The sequence below is a fragment of the Astyanax mexicanus genome, unplaced genomic scaffold, assembly GCF_023375975.1.
Source record: "Astyanax mexicanus isolate ESR-SI-001 unplaced genomic scaffold, AstMex3_surface scaffold_45, whole genome shotgun sequence".
NCBI classification, from domain to species: domain Eukaryota; kingdom Metazoa; phylum Chordata; class Actinopteri; order Characiformes; family Acestrorhamphidae; genus Astyanax; species Astyanax mexicanus.
Window position 1 is genome coordinate 131,707 of NW_026040055.1, and position 21,325 is coordinate 153,031.

The following is a 21,325-nucleotide window of genomic DNA, read 5'->3' on the forward strand; positions in this document are numbered from 1 at the left end:
TATTCAACTAACTAATCAACTAACTAATCAACCAGTCAACTAACTAATCAACTATCAACTAACTATTCAACTAACTAATCAACCAATCAACTTACTAATCAACTATCAACTAACTAATCAACTATCAACTAACTATTCAACTAACTAATCAACTATCAACTAACTATTCAACTAACTAATCAACTATCAACTTACTAATCAACTATCAACTAACTAATCAACTAACTAATCAACCAGTCAACTAACTAATCAACTATCAACTAACTATTCAACTAACTAATCAACTAACTAATCAACCAGTCAACTAACTAATCAACTATCAACTAACTATTCAACTAACTAATCAACTATCAACTAACTATTCAACTAACTAATCAACTAACTAATCAACCAGTCAACTAACTAATCAACTATCAACTAACTATTCAACTAACTAATCAACTAACTAATCAACCAGTCAACTAACTAATCAACTATCAACTAACTATTCAACTAACTAATCAACTATCAACTAACTATTCAACTAACTAATCAACTATCAACTTACTAATCAACTATCAACTAACTAATCAACTAACTAATCAACCAGTCAACTAACTAATCAACTATCAACTAACTATTCAACTAACTAATCAACTAACTAATCAACCAGTCAACTAACTAATCAACTATCAACTAACTATTCAACTAACTAATCAACCAATCAACTTACTAATCAACTATCAACTAACTAATCAACTATCAACTAACTATTCAACTAACTAATCAACTATCAACTAACTATTCAACTAACTAATCAACTATCAACTTACTAATCAACTATCAACTAACTAATCAACTAACTAATCAACCAGTCAACTAACTAATCAACTATCAACTAACTATTCAACTAACTAATCAACTAACTAATCAACCAGTCAACTAACTAATCAACTATCAACTAACTATTCAACTAACTAATCAACTATCAACTAACTATTCAACTAACTATTCAACTAACTAATCAACCAATCAACTTACTAATCAACTATCAACTAACTAATCAACTATCAACTAACTATTCAACTAACTAATCAACTATCAACTAACTATTCAACTAACTAATCAACTATCAACTTACTAATCAACTATCAACTAACTAATCAACTAACTAATCAACCAGTCAACTAACTAATCAACTAACAACTAACTATTCAACTAACTAATCAACTATCAACTAACTATTCAACTAACTAATCAACTAACTAATCAACCAGTCAACTAACTAATCAACTATCAACTAACTATTCAACTAACTAATCAACTATCAACTAACTATTCAACTAACTATTCAACTAACTAATCAACCAATCAACTTACTAATCAACTATCAACTAACTATTCAACTAACTAATCAACTATCAACTAACTAATCAACTATTCAACTAACTATTCAACTAACTAATCAACTATCAACTAACTATTCAACTAACTAATCACTTATCAACTAACTATTCAACTAACTAATCAACTAACTAATCAACCAGTCAACTAACTAATCAACTAACTATTCAACTAACTAATCAACTATCAACTAACTATTCAACTAACTATTCAACTAACTAATCAACTATCAACTAACTATTCAACTAACTAATCAACTATCAACTAACTATTCAACTAACTAATCAACTAACTAATCAACCAGTCAACTAACTAATCAACTAACTATTCAACTAACTAATCAACTATCAACTAACTATTCAACTAACTAATCAACTATCAACTAACTATTCAACTAACTAATCAACTAACTAATCAACTATCAACTAACTATTCAACTAACTATTCAACTAACTAATCAACTATCAACTAACTATTCAACTAACTAATCAACTAACTAATCAACCAGTCAACTAACTATTCAACTAACTATTCAACTAACTATTCAACTAACTAATCAACTATCAACTAACTATTCAACTAACTATTCAACTAACTAATCAACTATCAACTAACTATTCAACTAACTAATCAACTATCAACTAACTATTCAACTAACTAATCAACTATCAACTAACTAATCAACTATCAACTAACTATTCAACTAACTATTCAACTAACTATTCAACTAACTAATCAACTATCAACTAACTATTCAACTAACTATTCAACTAACTAATCAACTATCAACTAACTATTCAACTAACTAATCAACTATCAACTAACTATTCAACTAACTATTCAACTAACTAATCAACTATCAACTAACTATTCAACTAACTAATCAACTATCAACTAACTATTCAACTAACTAATCAACTATCAACTAACTATTCAACTAACTAATCAACAAATCAACTAACTAATCAACTATCAACTAACTATTCAACTAACTAATCAACTATCAACTAACTATTCAACTAACTATTCAACTAACTAATCAACTATCAACTAACTATTCAACTAACTAATCAACTATCAACTAACTATTCAACTAACTAATCAACAAATCAACTAACTAATCAACTATCAACTAACTATTCAACTAACTAATCAACAAATCAACTAACTAATCAACTATCAACTAACTATTCAACTAACTAATCAACTATCAACTAACTATTCAACTAACTATTCAACTAACTAATCAACTATCAACTAACTATTCAACTAACTAATCAACTATCAACTAACTATTCAACTAACTATTCAACTAACTAATCAACTATCAACTAACTATTCAACTAACTATTCAACTAACTATTCAACTAACTATTCAACTATCAACTAACTATTCAACTAACTATTCAACTAACTAATCAACTATTCAACTAACTATTCAACTAACTAATCAACTAACTAATCAACTAACAACTAACTATTCAACTAACTAATCAACTAACTAATCAACCAGTCAACTAACTAATCAACTAACAACTAACTATTCAACTAACTAATCAACAAATCAACTAACTAATCAACTATCAACTAAGTATTCAACTAACTAATCAACTATCAACTAACTAATCAACTAACTAATCAACTATCAACTAAGTATTCAACTAACTAATCAACTATCAACTAACTATTCAACTAACTATTCAACTAACTAATCAACTATCAACTAACTATTCAACTAACTAATCAACTATCAACTAACTATTCAACTAACTAATCAACTAACTAATCAACTATCAACTAACTATTCAACTAACTAATCAACTAACTAATCAACCAGTCAACTAACTAATCAACTAACTATTCAACTAACTAATCAACTATCAACTAACTATTCAACTAACTAATCAACTATCAACTAACTATTCAACTAACTATTCAACTAACTAATCAACAAATCAACTAACTAATCAACTATCAACTAACTATTCAACTAACTAATCAACTATCAACTAACTATTCAACTAACTATTCAACTAACTAATCAACTATCAACTAACTATTCAACTAACTAATCAACTATCAACTAACTATTCAACTAACTAATCAACTAACTAATCAACTAACTATTCAACTAACTAATCAACTAACTAATCAACTAACTATTCAACTAACTAATCAACTATCAACTAACTATTCAACTAACTAATCAACTATCAACTAACTATTCAACTAACTATTCAACTAACTAATCAACAAATCAACTAACTAATCAACTATCAACTAACTATTCAACTAACTAATCAACTATCAACTAACTATTCAACTAACTATTCAACTAACTAATCAACTATCAACTAACTATTCAACTAACTAATCAACTATCAACTAACTATTCAACTAACTATTCAACTAACTATTCAACTAACTAATCAACTATCAACTAACTATTCAACTAACTATTCAACTAACTAATCAACTATTCAACTAACTATTCAACTAACTAATCAACTAACTAATCAACCAATCAACTAACTAATCAACTATCAACTAACTATTCAACTAACTATTCAACTAACTAATCAACTATCAACTAACTAATCAACTAACTAATCAACTATCAACTAACTATTCAACTAACTATTCAACTAACTAATCAACTATCAACTAACTATTCAACTAACTAATCAACTATCAACTAACTATTCAACTAACTAATCAACTATCAACTAACTATTCAACTAACTATTCAACTAACTAATCAACTATCAACTAACTATTCAACTAACTAATCAACTATCAACTAACTATTCAACTAACTATTCAACTAACTATTCAACTAACTAATCAACTATCAACTAACTATTCAACTAACTATTCAACTAACTAATCAACTATTCAACTAACTATTCAACTAACTAATCAACTAACTAATCAACCAATCAACTAACTAATCAACTATCAACTAACTATTCAACTAACTATTCAACTAACTAATCAACTATCAACTAACTATTCAACTAACTAATCAACCAATCAACTAACTAATCAACTATCAACTAACTATTCAACTAACTATTCAACTAACTAATCAACTATCAACTAACTATTCAACTAACTATTCAACTAACTAATCAACAAATCAACTAACTAATCAACTATCAACTAACTATTCAACTAACTAATCAACTATCAACTAACTATTCAACTAACTATTCAACTAACTAATCAACTATCAACTAACTATTCAACTAACTATTCAACTAACTATTCAACTAACTAATCAACTATCAACTAACTATTCAACTAACTATTCAACTAACTAATCAACTATTCAACTAACTATTCAACTAACTAATCAACTAACTAATCAACCAATCAACTAACTAATCAACTAACAACTAACTATTCAACTAACTAATCAACAAATCAACTAACTAATCAACTATCAACTAAGTATTCAACTAACTAATCAACTATCAACTAACTAATCAACTAACTAATCAACCAATCAACTAACTAATCAACCAATCAACTAACTAATCAACTATCAACGTATACGTAAATTCTACTCTCCCTGAGATTTTTTTTTTTTTTTTTGTAAACAAAAGGCATTATTTTCAAGTTTTCACTACACAACAAAAAGGTACCCATTCTTTACATTGAACAATTACATAAAAAAAGACGCTATGACATAAATAAACATAAAATGATCAGTAAAAAAACATTACGCAAAACCTTTATGGAGTGAATTTTGTGCCAAAAGTTTTACGTAAAAAAATAAAATCCACAATCAAAATTTTAAGAATCAAAAGTAAAACATGTATGTTGCAAATTCAAAAGAGAAAAATATATATCAAATATATATATTTAAATATACTTGGTTATTTTATTATTCTTTGCACTTATTTGAAAATTATTTTAGTTTGGATTTTGCCAGTCTTTGCTTTCATTTTTGGATTATTTTGGATTTTTTGTGGATTTTGCTGCTAAAGACTTTTGCTTCTGGAATCTCTCCTTTGCTTCTGCTTCATTTTTTTGGTTCTGATTTTTGGCACACTTTTCACGGGTGGGCGGGGCTTAGAAGAAGGCGTTCCCCTTTAATCTCTATTGGTCACCTACCCTGAACCCTCGTCTGAGACAGACCACGCCCACCCCGCCAGCTTCAAGCGCTCTTCCAAACATGGCGGAGCGAACGGGGTTCAGCTCACAGCAGCACCAGCAGGTACTTTTCCAATTAAATTTCATACAGACGTTATGTTTAATGTTATATTTTATACTTTTTTAAGTAAGTGTTTAACTCTATTAAGATGCTCATGTTAGCGGGGTGTGCTAAATATCCATGCTTAAATTATACTAGTTAGTTAGTGAACACTAACCTACCTAGTCAGTGAGTCAGCTAGTTTACCTAGGTCATCTGGTCAGTGAGTTAGTGGGTTAGCTAAGCTAGTTAGGTTACCTAGTCAGTGAGTTAGCTAGTTAACCTAGGTTATCTGGTCAGCGAGTTAGCTAAGCTAGTTAGGTTACCTAGTCAGTGAGTTAGCTAGTTTACCTAGGTCATCTGGTCAGTGAGTTAGTGGGTTAGCTAAGCTAGTTATTATGCCCCAGGGTAAAGCCAAGTAAGTGCTGGTTAAGGTTAACTAGCTAACTCACTGACTGGGTAACCTAACTAGCTTAGCTAACTCACTGACCAGATGACCTAGGTAAACTAGCTAACTCACTGACCAGATGACCTAGGTAAACTAGCTAACTCACTGACTAGGTAACCTAACTAGCTTAGCTAACCCACTAACTCACTGACCAGATGACCTAGGTAAACTAGCTAACTCACTGACTAGGTAGGTTAGTGTTCACTAACTAACTAGTATAATTTAAGCATGGATATTTAGCACACCCCGCTAACATGAGCATCTTAATAGAGTTAAACACTTACTTAAAAAAGAAATATAACATTAAACATAACGTCTGTATGAAATTTAATTGGAAAAGTACCTGCTGGTGCTGCTGTGAGCTGAACCCCGTTCGCTCCGCCATGTTTGGAAGAGCGCTTGAAGCTGGCGGGGTGGGCGTGGTCTGTCTCAGACGAGGGTTCAGGGTAGGTGACCAATAGAGATTAAAGGGGAACGCCTTCTTCTAAGCCCCGCCCACCCGTGAAAAGTGTGCCAAAAATCAGAACCAAAAAAATGAAGCAGAAGCAAAGGAGAGATTCCAGAAGCAAAAGTCTTTAGCAGCAAAATCCACAGAAAATCCAAAAAAATCCAAAAATGAAAGCAAAGACTGGCAAAATCCAAACTAAAATAATTTTCAAATAAGTGCAAAGAATAATAAATAACCAAGTATATTTAAATATATATATATTTGATATATATTTTTTCTCTTTTGAATTTGCAACATACATGTTTTACTTTTGATTCTTAAAATTTTGATTGTGGATTTTATTTTTTTACGTAAAACTTTTGGCACAAAATTCACTCCATAAACCTTTAAATATGGTAAAGGAACAAATGCAGGTAAATTTAGTTTTTGGACAGTTTTAATTTCCTTGAATAATCCCTTTATTATTTTTAATTATTATAATTATTCTTAATGATAACACAATACTTACTACTGGCCCCTGTTCATTTATGTCCTGAGATAGTTTCATCAAGAGGAATGGCCATCAGTACATTTTATTTGTTACAGCACTTCCAGTCAGCCAGCTCACTTTATCAAACCAGAGCAGCTGAAAATGCCCTGCTGCTGTTTAACTCTAAGTTCTTCTTCGTAAGGAAGACTATCAAATGGCTTCACCAAAATCCGTCCACAACATTAAAACTGTCTGATATTATGCTCAGCTTGCACTGGAGCGAGGCTAGTGTGAAGAGTGTCCGTCTGTGAGAGCTGTGTGAGGGTGGAGGGGCTCAGCAGCACCCGCTGGACAGAAACTGCAATAGAAAAGAGTGATAGAAGTCAGAAAGAGTGATAGAAGTCAGAAAGAGTGACAGAAGTCAGAAAGAGTAACAGAGTAACAGTCAGTCTCCAAACACAAGCAGCTACAGAAAAGCACCAGAAATAGAAGCTGGATTTGTCGCTAGTCGTTTTTAATAAAGAAAATGCCGCTATAAGGATTAGGAAAGTCTCCGAACTCAGAACAGAATTAAAATACTTTTTACACTAAAAGATCGCTGATTCGCTCATTTCGCTGTCAATCAAAAAGGGACTCTCCGCCTCAGACAGATCATCCAATCATCATGCAGAAGCTGAGCGTCCGGGCCGGGCGAGGCCAGCCCACTGCTCCATAGACCCCCAGAGACGCTGAGCGTCCGATGGGCGGGACAAAGCCCAGCATTTATCCAATGACTCGTCTGGTTTGGCCGCACGCTTTGCTCCGCTATTGAAGTCTGTGCACTGTTTAAAGCAGCGCTGTGAAGCTGCGGGAATGAGTGAGAGGAAAGCCGCGGCGTTACCAGTGATAAGAAGCTGATTCTGAACTAAGTTCAGCGCGGTGTAGCGCATATTTAATCAGTGACATGTACACACAACAGTATATATTTAATCACCTATTTTTTTACATATCGCCACTGGTTGAGCAGAAATTACTTGTTCAACAATTTTTGTGATTTTGCTGTAACTGAGAGAATTTGGCACATTTGTAAAAAGTTATTCCCAAACTAATTAGAAGTATACTGGAAGAATTCAATTAAATGTCTTCCTATGTGTGTAGATAATTAAAAATAATGCAAAAGGTAACATATTTGCATGTGAACAATGTTATAATTTTATATAGTAACTATAAAGACTAAGGATAAGTTGACTTACATTTTCACATTATACCCATTTTTAATTTAATACACATTAACATTCATATTTTACCATATGATAATTTTAGTCAATAAGACCGTAACATAGTATATATGTACATTTCAAGAAAAAAAAATCTACAAAAGCATATATAAATAGTTGGAAATATAAGAGCTATAATATAATATAAACCAGTGATTTCCATGACTTGATTTTTTTTTAAACATTTTTTAGACACATATGTCAGCCACCCATATATTTATTTATTTTTATTTATGTGTGTTGAGCTTACATGTGTCTCCACAGATCTTGTCAGATAAATAAATTATTATTAGGTTATTATTAGGTTTCTCACACTCACACATACTTACTGAAACAAAGAAACAAACAAGGACATTGTTTTCTTATAGGGGTTTAATAGTCAATTCCTATTTTCGTGCAGTGTACAGAAATGCTGAGTGAACAATATTCTTCTGTGCAAACATATAAAACATGATGGCCCCTAAAAGCCAGTCGATTTTCTTTCTGTACAAATTCAGTTTTGCACTAAATACAATATGGACTAGAATTGTATCTTCACTGCCTTAATGAGCTTTTTAGTGAGTGTTTTATTCTTAAAAAGAAAGTTATTTCACAATGCAGTGACTGTAGAGCAGTGATATGGTTTTGAACAGGTCAATAGGCCTACAAGTTAGAATTTCTACATTAGTCAAAGAACCATCCACTGCTGTTTCTTTTCATTTGGAATGAAAAACAGTAGGCTTCTTTTTCACCTTTCCACAACAGCATGGCACAAATGCACAAACTAGCATTGTTGTGAGGTGGTGCGAATGCTAGTTATGGGAGAGGCCTAACTTCCACTATTGGCTACAGTTAAACAAACAAAAAAAAGGCAATAAATAAACTACATAGTAAATAAAATGAAAATGATAAAGATGTATAGAACGTAAAATGAACCAGCAAACACAAGGACATGTTCAATCACAAATGCGACCTTTGTTTAATAGAAATCTAGAAAAATGTGAAACACTGCTTGTGATTTTACATTGGTTATTTAGCAGAATACTCTTCGAAAGTATTACCTGTCATTACCTGTGCTAATGACATTTCCGAAAATTAAACACTAGTAGGTGCTATTACATTTAAATAGATAAAAATAATTGAATTAAATAAAGTTAGTTTTCTTCTGCAAGGCAGTTCATTTGTTTAAAATGATGCCATTAAAAGCTATTCCTATTAAACAAACCATTACTTACCATATATATTATAGCTTTGAGATCTGCCCCAAACTTCATCTTCTTATTTCTTTAAATAAACCAATTCCTAATCCAAAACCAAAATTAGTCACAAACTAGATCAAGTCCTAAATATATAAATATAATCCTTTAAAATCTTGTACATAATTGCAGCTCAAAATACTGGACTGTTCTGTCAGTAGGCTCTAAGTCTAAAATTTAAATAAATGCTAAAGAATTACAAACACCCTATAAACAGGGTGACAACTTATCTGACGGAGGACCCATTTGTCAGCAACAAAAGATAGCAATAGCTTCAAAGTGTTGTTAAATACTGAATATATATATATATATATATATATATATATATATATATATAAAAAAAACTTAAAATGATCCATAAATTAGGGGAATACATAAGCTATACTGTCTATTGTGACTTGTGCATGAATGGTCATGTAATTCTATGCCAATGTCTTTCCTCTGTACATTCTTTTTGAAAGCCAATAATATACATTACAACTGAGTACCAATTAACAGTTGACAGTGAATAAAACAGAGATATGTGGTTAAATGTTCAGCTGCAGTTAAAAGAGTTTGAACTGTCAAATGAAGAAGCAGTGAAAATTATATTTGTATACCAGTGCGCATACCAAAGTCAGTCACTCGTTCCTTATAGATAAGCTTAAAAACAATAAAAAAAAAATGAATTCAAGTAAACACGTGAAGCATGCAGATCTGACTTCCGCTAAGATGCAAAAAAGTACCATTAAAGTTTTTTTAGGCAGTCCACTTCAATTCACTTTTATGCCACTGGCACGAGAGAAGTAAAATAGGCATAGAACTCTAGGGATTTAATATTAAACTTACTGCTTTTTTTCTTAATAGAATCAGCTTCTTTTATTTTAAACATTAGGACATGGGTATGTCCTAAAGTACAGAAATATGGCTTATTAGAGTCCCCTGACACTGGTGTACACACTGGCTAGATAAAGTGGAAACCCGGGGAAAGACTACAAGCCCTGAAGGTAAAGCAGTAAGGGAACAGTTCTTTCTTTCAGCACAGTGTGGAGTGTGGAACGGGCCTTCGGATGTCCGCGCCGTGCCTGAGAGGAGTGCCAGAGTCAGAAAAGCGGTCAGTGGTCTGAGTGGGCTCGACAGGTCATCTCGTATCGACGCAGGTGATTGACCAGCGACTGCACGTAGGTGAAGACACACTTGGAGTCTGGCTTCTTGCCCATAATCATCATGTCCTCCACCTCCAACAGGGGCATACAGTTAGCAAAGGCCCTGAAAGAGAAAGAGGAGGAGAAAAAATGATCAGATAGTTAAAAAATAGCCTGTAGCCTATGACAGTGTCAGAACTTTTACAAATATACAGTAAAATTTGCACTGAAAACCACTAGGTGGCAGAGAAACACTGTTATAATTGAGGTTCAAAGAAAAAACTGCAAGAAAAACAAACAAAACCTAAATCACCATGATGAACAGCATATGATGGGTATGCAGATACAGAAACTGGGTTTTAGATTTGATATATATATATCAACATTTCTACTTTTTGAAAGATATCTGTTAATTTTTACATCTAAATTAGTAAAGCCCTAACACAAAAATGAGCTTAATTTAGACTTCAATCTATTTATTTAAAAAAGCATTTGAATAACTTAATGATTTCTGACAAAAGGAGAAATAAATGATATTAGGTTATTTGCTGGTAATGCTCATTTGATAGTTGAAACTGATACTGGGACTACATCTATCTGGATTAAAATTACAAAGAAATATTTTAAGTGCATCTTAAAAAATAGAATATCATTAAAAAGCCACTTCATTTCACTAATTTAGTTAAAAACTGCTAAACTTATATATTATTATATGTATATATATATATATATAATTATTATATATTATATAGATGTATTAGAAACATTGGTATATTTTAAGGGTATATTTCTTTTATTGTTGATGATTATGGCTTACAGCCAATGAAAACCCAAAAATCAGTATCTCAGAAAATTTGAATATTGTATAAGAACAATTGGTACTTTTGGCAGTCCTGCTGGAAAATGAAATCTGCATCTCCATAAAAGTTGTCAGCAGAGGAAAGAAGCATGAAGTGCTGTAAGATTTTGTGGGAAAACAAAACTGCACTGACTTTAGACTTGATAATAAAACACAGTGGATCAACACCAGCAGATGACATGTCTCTCCAAACCATCACTGATTGGTGGAAACTTCACACTCGACCTCGAGCAGTTTGGACTGTGTGTCTCTCCACTCTTCCTCCAGACTCTGATCCCTTGATTTCCTTTAAATGAAATGTAAAATTTACTGATGATCAGTGATGGTTTGGAGAGTCATGTCTGCTGGTGTTGATCCACTGTGTTTTATTATCAAGTCTAAAGTCAGTGCAGTTTTGTTTTCCCACAAAATCTTACAGCACTTCATGCTTCTTCCCTCTGCTGGCAACTTTTATGGAGATGCGGATTTCATTTTCCAGCAGTAGTTGGCACACTGCCCACACTGCCAAAAGTACCAATTGATCCTAGATAATATCCTAATTCAATCCTATATCCTATATCAATATAACGTGCCTTTTTCTAACAAAATATTTTTCAAGATTTACTCTGAATAAACACATTACCACAGATGCAGAGGGTTGTTAACCTTCACTTTAAATACGTTTTTCTACATTTTATAGTTTTCTTTGATGTAGGGACAGGGATTTTGCCATGTCTGCAGTGTTGCTTGGTAAAGGTGAATAATTATTGTATTATAATAATATTTTCTAAAGGTTTTCAATTATTTATTTTGCTATTGTCATAAAAATATCAATCTATTTAAACATGTCCAGGATATGTTTACATAGCACTATCCATTTAAGAAACATCTGACATCAAAACACTTTATCAAATGAAATTAATCATGTCTCCATATTTAGCTGAGGTAAAGATTAAGCTGTCCATGCTGACGTATAAAACATCACAGTAACTGAAATTAAAACTGTGTCTATATGAAAAAGAACTAAATCATCTTTAAAACATTCTTGCTGCTCTACTTTAGCCACATTTGTATTAAAGAGGCAATAAACACCAAACATTATTTTTTCCATTAATAGCTGAAATGTGTTCCTGTGACGTAATGAAACATACCTGTCCTGCTTAAAATGTTTATAAATCTTTCTTAATCTTTAACAAACGCTTTTATTGTGATAGTTTCCGCCTGTCAGGATAGTTGCAGCGCCCTCTCAGGTTTAACAACACCTCCCCCTGCTGATGTCCAACCATCTGCATCTCACCACTATCAGAGACACACTGCTGCAGTTCTGCCAATCAACTCTCCCTCCTGCTCTGACTCTAAACCCATACATCACCCATTGCCCCACCCAAACTACCCTTCACTTTTTTTTTATTTGAGCTGAGGGTGGAGTCAGATAAAATCAAGAGTTTCAATATTTGCTAAAATTCTGAATGCATATTTTAAGATGTGAGGGAAAATGCACAGATTTCTGGAATGACACATTAACCAAAGAAGCAAAAATTTAGAATCAGTATTGGTGACAAAATTATCATATCAGCTCTGATCAGCCCTACTGCCTCTGCTATGGTATCAAGTTAGTATTCTGTATAATGATCAACCCATTAAACACGGAAGAACAGCAAGGCTTTAGACAAGCAGTGTGGAGTGATTTATTAACACTGTGAATAGTTTGCTATAGAACTATCTTAATAGACAGAACTCCTACAATGCTAAATTAATTATCTTTAGACTGGCTTGCCAAGAACACAAACTGGCTACTGTGCAAATTCAAAACAAGGCCCTCACCAAGACCACAATAATCACTGGTGGCATTTAGCTTTTCTGAAGGCATGTACATCTGGCACCCGCAGGAGGAGTTCTGGCTTTGTTTTGTGCTGTTCCGTTTCCATCACATATGCTGAAACGGTAGCTAAGGCAGTGACTATAAAGGACGACAGGAATCTTTGATCCTGCAGTGCTCTTTCTTCATGTCATGAGGCCCAAACCAAGACCATGTTTGGGCGTCGGATCCCAAAGCGCTGTACACTCCTGCAAACACTGAGTGATGGTGAACGTAGCCAGGCTCTTGATATGACGTTATGCTGATCCGCCAAAACTGACAAACAAAGCTGTGATAAAGAAAATCACCTGACTTCATACAGGCTTTACCCGTATACAGCATCGGCTTAGGAAAGGCATTGCCTTTTAAGTTGATAGTTTCTATCTTTTCATGCCCTTTGTTAAACAGTGTAATGCCTGTTTCGACTCTGGATACATTTGGACTTTAGTGACTCTAAGAAAGCAATCAAAAGATATTTTTTGCCAACTTTTTTTTTTTGGAACTTATCCAGACATTTTACACTCTCACATATTGATTTAGCAAAACAGTACACCAACCACCTCCTGAAAAAGATAAACGTTCAGCAAAGAATTAAACTTGTCTCTTGCCCAAATACAGTCCATCAGCCAAGATAGACTCGGTTTATGATTAGCATTACCATGATAATGTAGCTAACATGTGATGGATGCTAATACCCCACCAATCAGAATTATGCAAACTGCACCACAAAACCTGCCTTGCATTCTGGTAAATTAAACTTTAAAATTTACAATCGAAAAACTAAAGGAGCAAAGATGACAAAGACTTCTTGGCTAACCAACCTATATTTGCAGAACAAAACTGCAAACTGTTACTTTAAAACTGTTGTGTGCCCCTTTCTCTAACCACCGTCTTACCCTGAACAACCCAACAAACCAAAAACCTCCATCCCACCCAACCCGCCAACCAACCCCACCCAGCCATGATCACTGGTCTGGTCTTTCCTGATAGGCCTTATTGCCACTCTCACCGTTCAGCGTTAGTTTGGACCTTAGGGGGAGTTCTTGGTTTTGACCAAACCCTTCTGCACCAGGCCTCTGTAGAACTCTTGGAGGTACGTATACACGCACTTCCAGTCAGGCTCCCGCATCCTCACCATATCGTCCACATCCAAAAGCTGGGGACAGTCTGCAAGCGTCCTACTCGCAAAACCATGGGATGAAAGGGAGGAGGTATTGGGGTAGAATAAAGAAAGAAAGGACGAATGGAAGACATAAAGAAGACAGAACGAGAGAGAGTAAGTGAAGAGTGTAGTGGGCAGCCACACATCAGGGTGAGACAGGTGGACAGTAAGGAGGGAGAGAGAGAGAGAGAGAGAGAGAGAGGTGGAGAGACACAAAATCAGAACAAACATTACATTTGTGATGACAAACATTTTGATGTGCTTTCATGCTTCATGATCATTTACACAAGCAGTCAAAACAAAAGCTGAAATGGAGAACTGCTGTGCATCCACTCAGCTTTGCTTTTTCATGGAATCACAAGTGCAGAGAGTTATTTGCATTAGAGACACTAGTGTTATGCTTGTTGACTTCTTTACCTCATAGTCACGAGTCTTCGCTCGGCACCAATCTAACAGCATCTGTTTGATGGAGTTAGCATTGGGTACACCAAAGCTAGTGGAGCGCTGGACCTTGTTTATCTGGACAGCTGGCGAACTGTAACCAAAATCAAAAAATATGACTGGAACAATGCATTTAAACTGCAAAATCTGTGATTTTATAATCCTATTAAAAATGAAATTTGAAAAGTATGCAAAGAAACATCACTAAAGATTCAACTAGCATCTTTACACTCCTGCATTCTAGCTCATCGATAGATTACAGGGGTAGTGTGTGATCATCAGCATCTACAGTTCTTTCTGAAGGCCTCAGAGAACTCTTTGGGTCTGGCCATGGAGATGAACTCACTTCACTAAGGGTGTTTTCACATCAGCAAAATTTGGTCCATTAAAACAGACTCTGGTTCATTTGTACCCTTAGTGCGGTTCAGTGGTCTCAGTCTGGTCCCAAACAAATACTGTCTCTGCTTCATGTTTACACACGTGGTCTGTGCAGCATCCACTGCTCGCAGCCGAATGATTCTGTTTACTTTTACAGTGTAGCGTTCTGTATTAGAGCAGCTTCACACTGCACAGATATATGTGCTGGAACACAATGTTCTCTCTATATTCACTTTATTGCTCCTGCGCCAGACAGCTCTGACCAATCAGAGGAGACAATGTGCTCGTGTGGTTTATTGGTGCACATTTTGATGCATTTATTTTATGCCTGTGTGAAACCAAACCAAACAGATGGAGAAATGCTTCAACTGATCCAGACCAGAGAAACCAACTACAGGCGTGAAAACACCATAAGACAGACTCCTCCCACATCATTTTGTAATCATTTGCAGGCTTTACCTGATTCTTACACATTTTAAGTAGTAATAAATGTGGGAGTGTCCTATATTCTTTCTTAAAATAACTTTTTTTAGTATTTTTTTCAATACATTTTACTTTTAACTTATGTTTAAACTTTAAAAGTAATTCAGATAGTTTTACCTGTATAGTTCTATAACCACCATCTCACACAACTGTTCAAATTAATCTCAAATGTCCAAATAACAAATATGTTCAAAATGACAAATATTATGTCTTAAATTGCAATATAATAATCAAAACTAAGAAGCCAATGTTATTTCTATTTTTATATTTCTTGCTCTTTTTGTTAAATATAAGTTTGAGACTCGTGTCATTGTTCTTGCTAACACTATCTGCACCCAATGTGCTTATTTATAAATTATATATATATATTTATATATTTTGATAGCTTAAAAAGAAAACAATAAAATGTGCTACATGGCGAGTTGTAACCACACTGCTACACTAACCACAAAATAACTACGATATCCAACACTCTTATTCACTGTATAACTGCTCTTTCAAGAATGGTCATAAACGTGTAGTGCTCACCTTCCACCGTCCTTCTCCAGCTTTTCAATCATGGCTTTTCTGGCCTGAGAGGTTGAGGTCTTGGGAAGCGTTTGAGCCCTCATGAGCTCCTTCTTGCGCTCAGCCTGCCTGCGCTCCAGCGCAGCCATGGTGCCTCCACTGCGCGAGGTGTCGTCCTCGCGATCAAACACGCTGAGAGAAAGCAAGCTATTATTAAACTATAGCACATTTTATTGATCAGTGGACTCCCAATACATAGAAGAACAATCGCTCAAAGGTATTTCCCAGAGAATGCTCACCTTCCAACCTTCTTGGAGGAACTGGAGGAAGAAGAGGAGTAGCTATAAGATTTAGTTTGCATGGTCCCTCCTGAAACCACAGAGATATACAGAATTTTACTCAGACACAAGCTGCAATTTAAAGGAATGATAAGAAAATGAACTGAACAACTTACTGTCAGACTTCTGTGTGTAGGTGCTTTCCATGATCGTGCTACGGGACACCCTGCTGCCATCATCTACACATATAGGCATTCAGAAGAACACAGATAAACACAGGTTCAGTTAACTGAGTACAGTATCCTCCCTCTTCCCCATCACTTAAGTTTAATCCAAGCCAAAGTGAGTACTGTTAGCTAATGAAACAGAACATAAAGTTTACTGTATATGAACTCTATCTTAAAATGTTCTAACTGCTTTCACTGCAGGTGTGGCTATTCACCTGAATATATTAGACCTGCATTCACGTATAATGACTTTTTAACATTCATTTATAAGTTGTCTGACCAGAGGAGGATGGGTCCCCCCTTATGTATAAGCCTTGAAAGTACATGTGATAGTGTATGTGATAATATAAGGTACTGTGGCGTGAGGAGGCGGGGGAACCGTGGGTCCGCCCCACGCCGGAACTCACAGCCATGTCTGTCCCAGCCGGTGTGCATTCAGGACTGATTAAGCCGCCAGCTGGGACAGGCATAAAAACTCTGCCTCAGCTCACACTCGGGAGAGACTTGGACTTGGGAGGAGTGAGCTGAGGCCGCACGGACCTTTAAAACGACCCCGAAGTGGTTTATAGACTCTAGAGCCCCATTGGGCCATAGTATGTTTATTTAAGTTTGTTTCTGGGTGTGGTGGAGGGCGTTTAAGAAAATAAAGGTACGTTTTGAGTTCATTTACTCCCCGTGTCTGTGTATTTCTGTGAGCTTCCTCCTTCCGGGTCACAGTGGTCACGCCCCTAACCCCAGGGGCCTACCACAGTACATATAAGGTTTCCTCCTCCTCCAGTTCTGATGTTTCTTTTCCTTGCCTCCGGACTCACTGGGGGTTCTTTGTTTTATGTTCAATGGTTTGCCTGATTCTCTGTAAAGCTGCTTTGCAACAACATCAGTTGTAAAAAGCACTATACAAATACAATTGATTTGATATGATCTGTTGATTACCTGACTGGGCGAAACGGTTGGTTTTTGTGATTTCACTGATGGTGGAGCCATCTGCAGACTTCTCAATCTTCTTCATCACTACCTCCCCAGCTCCCGGACCTCCTCGAGCCTTCTGGCTCCTCTCCTCTCTCTGCTGCCTCAGCTCTAGCAGACGCACCTCACGCTCCTTCTCTCTTTGGTCTGAGTGAAAGAGGAGCAGGGAAGAGATTAAAAAAGAAACACTCAAAATAACCTCTCTGAAAAATTCCTGCACTGATAAGTGTAAGTCACATTTCAACTCTAAAACATTTACACAACAACACACCCAAGAGATACCCAAAACTGTAGGAAATAATCTTTCTAAAAGACATTTAAGCTGATCTTTTAATCAGACTGGGAGTTTAACAGCCTTACCTGTACATTTTAAGCTCCAAAAATAACTGAGTTCAAAGTTCGAGAAAGAGTCAAAATATTGAAAAGGAACCTAAAGGCGCACGGAAGAATAGAGCTGTTAGGAGCTTGTTTCTGGATTTGAAGTTATTCTGGATTTAAGAAATTAACACGCAGAACACGAGGTGTATAAAGTGGAACATTGGTGAACTCTTAGTTGAACGATGCAAACAATTTTCATGCAAATGCAACTTCAGTGGAACGTCTATATCTAAACACAAGTGCAAAATGAGTTAACACAATGCTGGCACACAACACACACTTTCAGAAATCAAAACTTCACACACACACACACACACACACACACACACACACACACAGCTGGAAGGTGAGTCACCATACCTAGCTCCTCCTGAGAACAGCCCAACCTGGCTTCTAAAGGCATAAGGGGGGAATAGAAAGGTGGAGTGAGGAGACAGAAACAGAACAAGTCCTCCGGAGGTGAATGTAGGGAGCTCATGGATGAAAGAGCAAAATCGTTTGCACATATGATTTACAGAAAATGACCAGAGAATCATAACCCAGTTACCTTAATGCACATGTAATTAATTATCCAGGTCAAAACACTCTCACTACAGGAGGTTATCAACGTGTTTTAAGCACACCAACACACTTGATACATTACTGGACTTAGGTCTGGGGGGCTGGCAGGATAAAGTCTGATATAAATGATCTAAACATATCTATTCAGATGTATAGTTATTATGTATATGTATAGTTAATATTCAGAAATGTTCTGGGTCATGTGCATGTGTCAATGGGGCTCAAAAAAAGAGAAAGACAGGGGAAAGTGATGGTCACATGATCACATTACATTTACAACCTGGAGTCCAAAGGGCAAAAGAAAACACCGGAGAAACCCTCGTGTAAAGGAAGTATACTTAAGAGCATTAAAGTTTGTTCAAATTAGGTAAAGAATACTAAAAGTGAATTCAATGTAATAAACATTGAATATACTTTCTCTGTATTTTCATAAAATGTAATTTTAGGGAATATGCTTTAAATTATACATTGTGTTAATAAAAAAATAAATTTAGAGGTATTAATTTCTGCTTAAAGTGCACTTTAGTGTATTTTTTCCCAGTAGCATTAAGGTGTACACAATATGTGCATCAGTACGCAAAGAAGTACATTTACAGCATACTTAAAGTGTATTAAAAATTATGTTTAAAAAACGCATACTTAAATCTACTTAAGTTTGCAGAAGTTGTACAAAAAAACACTCAAAAGCACAATTTAATATTTTTATGTTGTGTTTACATATAGATTTATAACTGAAATATCCTTAAGTTGCCATAATTACATTTAGTATGTATTTAAGTACATATTTACATTTTTTTTAAATATGTACTTTTTCATGTTAAATATACTGTTAAAAATATATACTTAATATAATATAATATATACATACTTATATAATATAATATATATATACTTAATATAATATAATATATACTTAATATTTATAATTAATGCATTTTTATTTTATAAGGTAGATTATTATAAGACTAAAATTATTAGACCACCACAGATGTTGCTGTGAAATAGTCGGTAGTTCACCCTGTAATTTTCTCAGAGGTTGAGAGAGAAAATCCTTGTTTGACCTGGACGGAAATAAAAACCACAGAGGAGCACATGGGAAAAGAGAATTATTTCAGGACCTAAGATAAACTGAATCCTGACCAAATACCATTAAAAAGAGACAATAAGTAGAGAGGGCAGTACGACAGAAAGAAAGTAAGACTTAAAACCTTTTTTGGACAGGAATAGTTTTACCTGGGGAGGTGGTGTATTCATTAACAGAGCCTGAATGCTACATGTCAGTCATTTTTACAGACTGTGTGCTCAAGCTTAAAAATCTTTTACTGTGTATAAAAAAAGCTGTAATATATTTAGTTTATATTTATCCCATGCAAATCAACATGTTTGTAAATATTCTATGCTTGATGATGCGTTGAGTTTTGTAATGCATGGTATAGATACCTTGATTCCTTCAATTATGTAGCAAACCTTTCTTACCCGCTGGGAACTGGTCACATATTTAACAGACGTCCTGTAGTAAAGTTACGGTACTCCAGCTCCCTACATAAACTAATCCCGTCCACAAAGTACTGAAGAAAGACAGAAATGACACAATGACATAAAGGACTGACCTCTCTTTTTCTTTCGGAGTTCTCTCATAGCAGCCCTGATCATTTTCCGCTCTTCAAAATCTTTGGAATCATCGAGCTGTCAGTACAACAACAAAGCACAATTATTATACAATACACACACACACACACACACACACACACACGAGTGCTTAGACGTATTTAATCTGTGATCACATGCAGGGTTTGATTTAGGCCTTCTGTTTATCCCTTTTCTTTACTTTGTAATTCACTTCAACAGTGTGATGGTAATTTCCTGACATACCATTCTGTCCAGGAGCTCCTCATCCTCTATGGCCTCCAGCTGCTCAGACGTGAGCGCTCTGCTGCTGCGCACCTCACTTTTCACTTGGGCCACTGATGAGCCATTAGGGACAGCTGGGGCTTCACTGGCTGTCTGGACGGGAGGTTCGATTGTAAAGCCAGGCTCCGTGTCCATCTGCAGACCGAGGTGGGGGGAAGATTTAGAATAAGACTCAGTAACTCATACATGTGCACATAGGAGCATCAACAGAACCGGTCAAATCACATAAATCATGAAGCAAACTCAATTACACAATAATGTGTGAAGTATGGAACAGCACAGGTCTGACTGTTTGACCCCTAGAGTGAAGGTAGCTGGTGTCTTGCTGTGGTGTAGGGGTGCATGATATGGACAAAAATGCGATGTGTCATAATGTAAATGTGAAAAGTGATTTAAAGAGTTTTTCAGGACTTGCTTTGCCTGCACTCATTTTTTAGTGTGTGGTTTACTGTGGACCTCTGCCTCACCCTCACCCTGCCTCCAGCCTTGTTATTTAATGTGAGCCCAGCCTGATGCATGGGGATGCGCAGGTGTAATACAATGCAGAGTTTGCTGTTATTCAAGGCGTTATTAAAGTATTTCAATGTATTTATCGTAACGTTATTATGACCAATTCCCCTCATCCTACTGTAAATCATTTCTGTCCTACTCAGGTAAATAATAAACAAAGACCAATATCAAAACACCAGCTGAATATCTTTTAAAGTACAGGGCTGTTTCCTTCAGTACAGTTTCAATGCCTTGAACAACATATGTCCAGGCCCATCACCACAGTA

At 34.9% G+C, this 21,325-nt stretch overlaps 1 protein-coding gene across 1 annotated transcript; it reads right to left on the bottom strand.

The window, feature by feature from the left end:
* Nucleotides 1-14,752: 14,752 nt before the first annotated feature.
* On the bottom strand, nucleotides 14,753-20,709 carry LOC125795249 (smoothelin-like). The gene is made up of 7 exons (XM_049473751.1): nucleotides 20,511-20,709; nucleotides 20,249-20,324; nucleotides 17,667-17,846; nucleotides 16,683-16,745; nucleotides 16,528-16,597; nucleotides 16,250-16,420; nucleotides 14,753-14,954 (listed from the first exon to the last, which is right to left on the bottom strand). Exons 1-7 carry the CDS (start codon nucleotides 20,682-20,684, stop codon nucleotides 14,753-14,755), a joined length of 936 nt encoding a protein of 311 aa, XP_049329708.1. The 5' UTR covers nucleotides 20,685-20,709.
* Nucleotides 20,710-21,325: the final 616 nt, after the last annotated feature.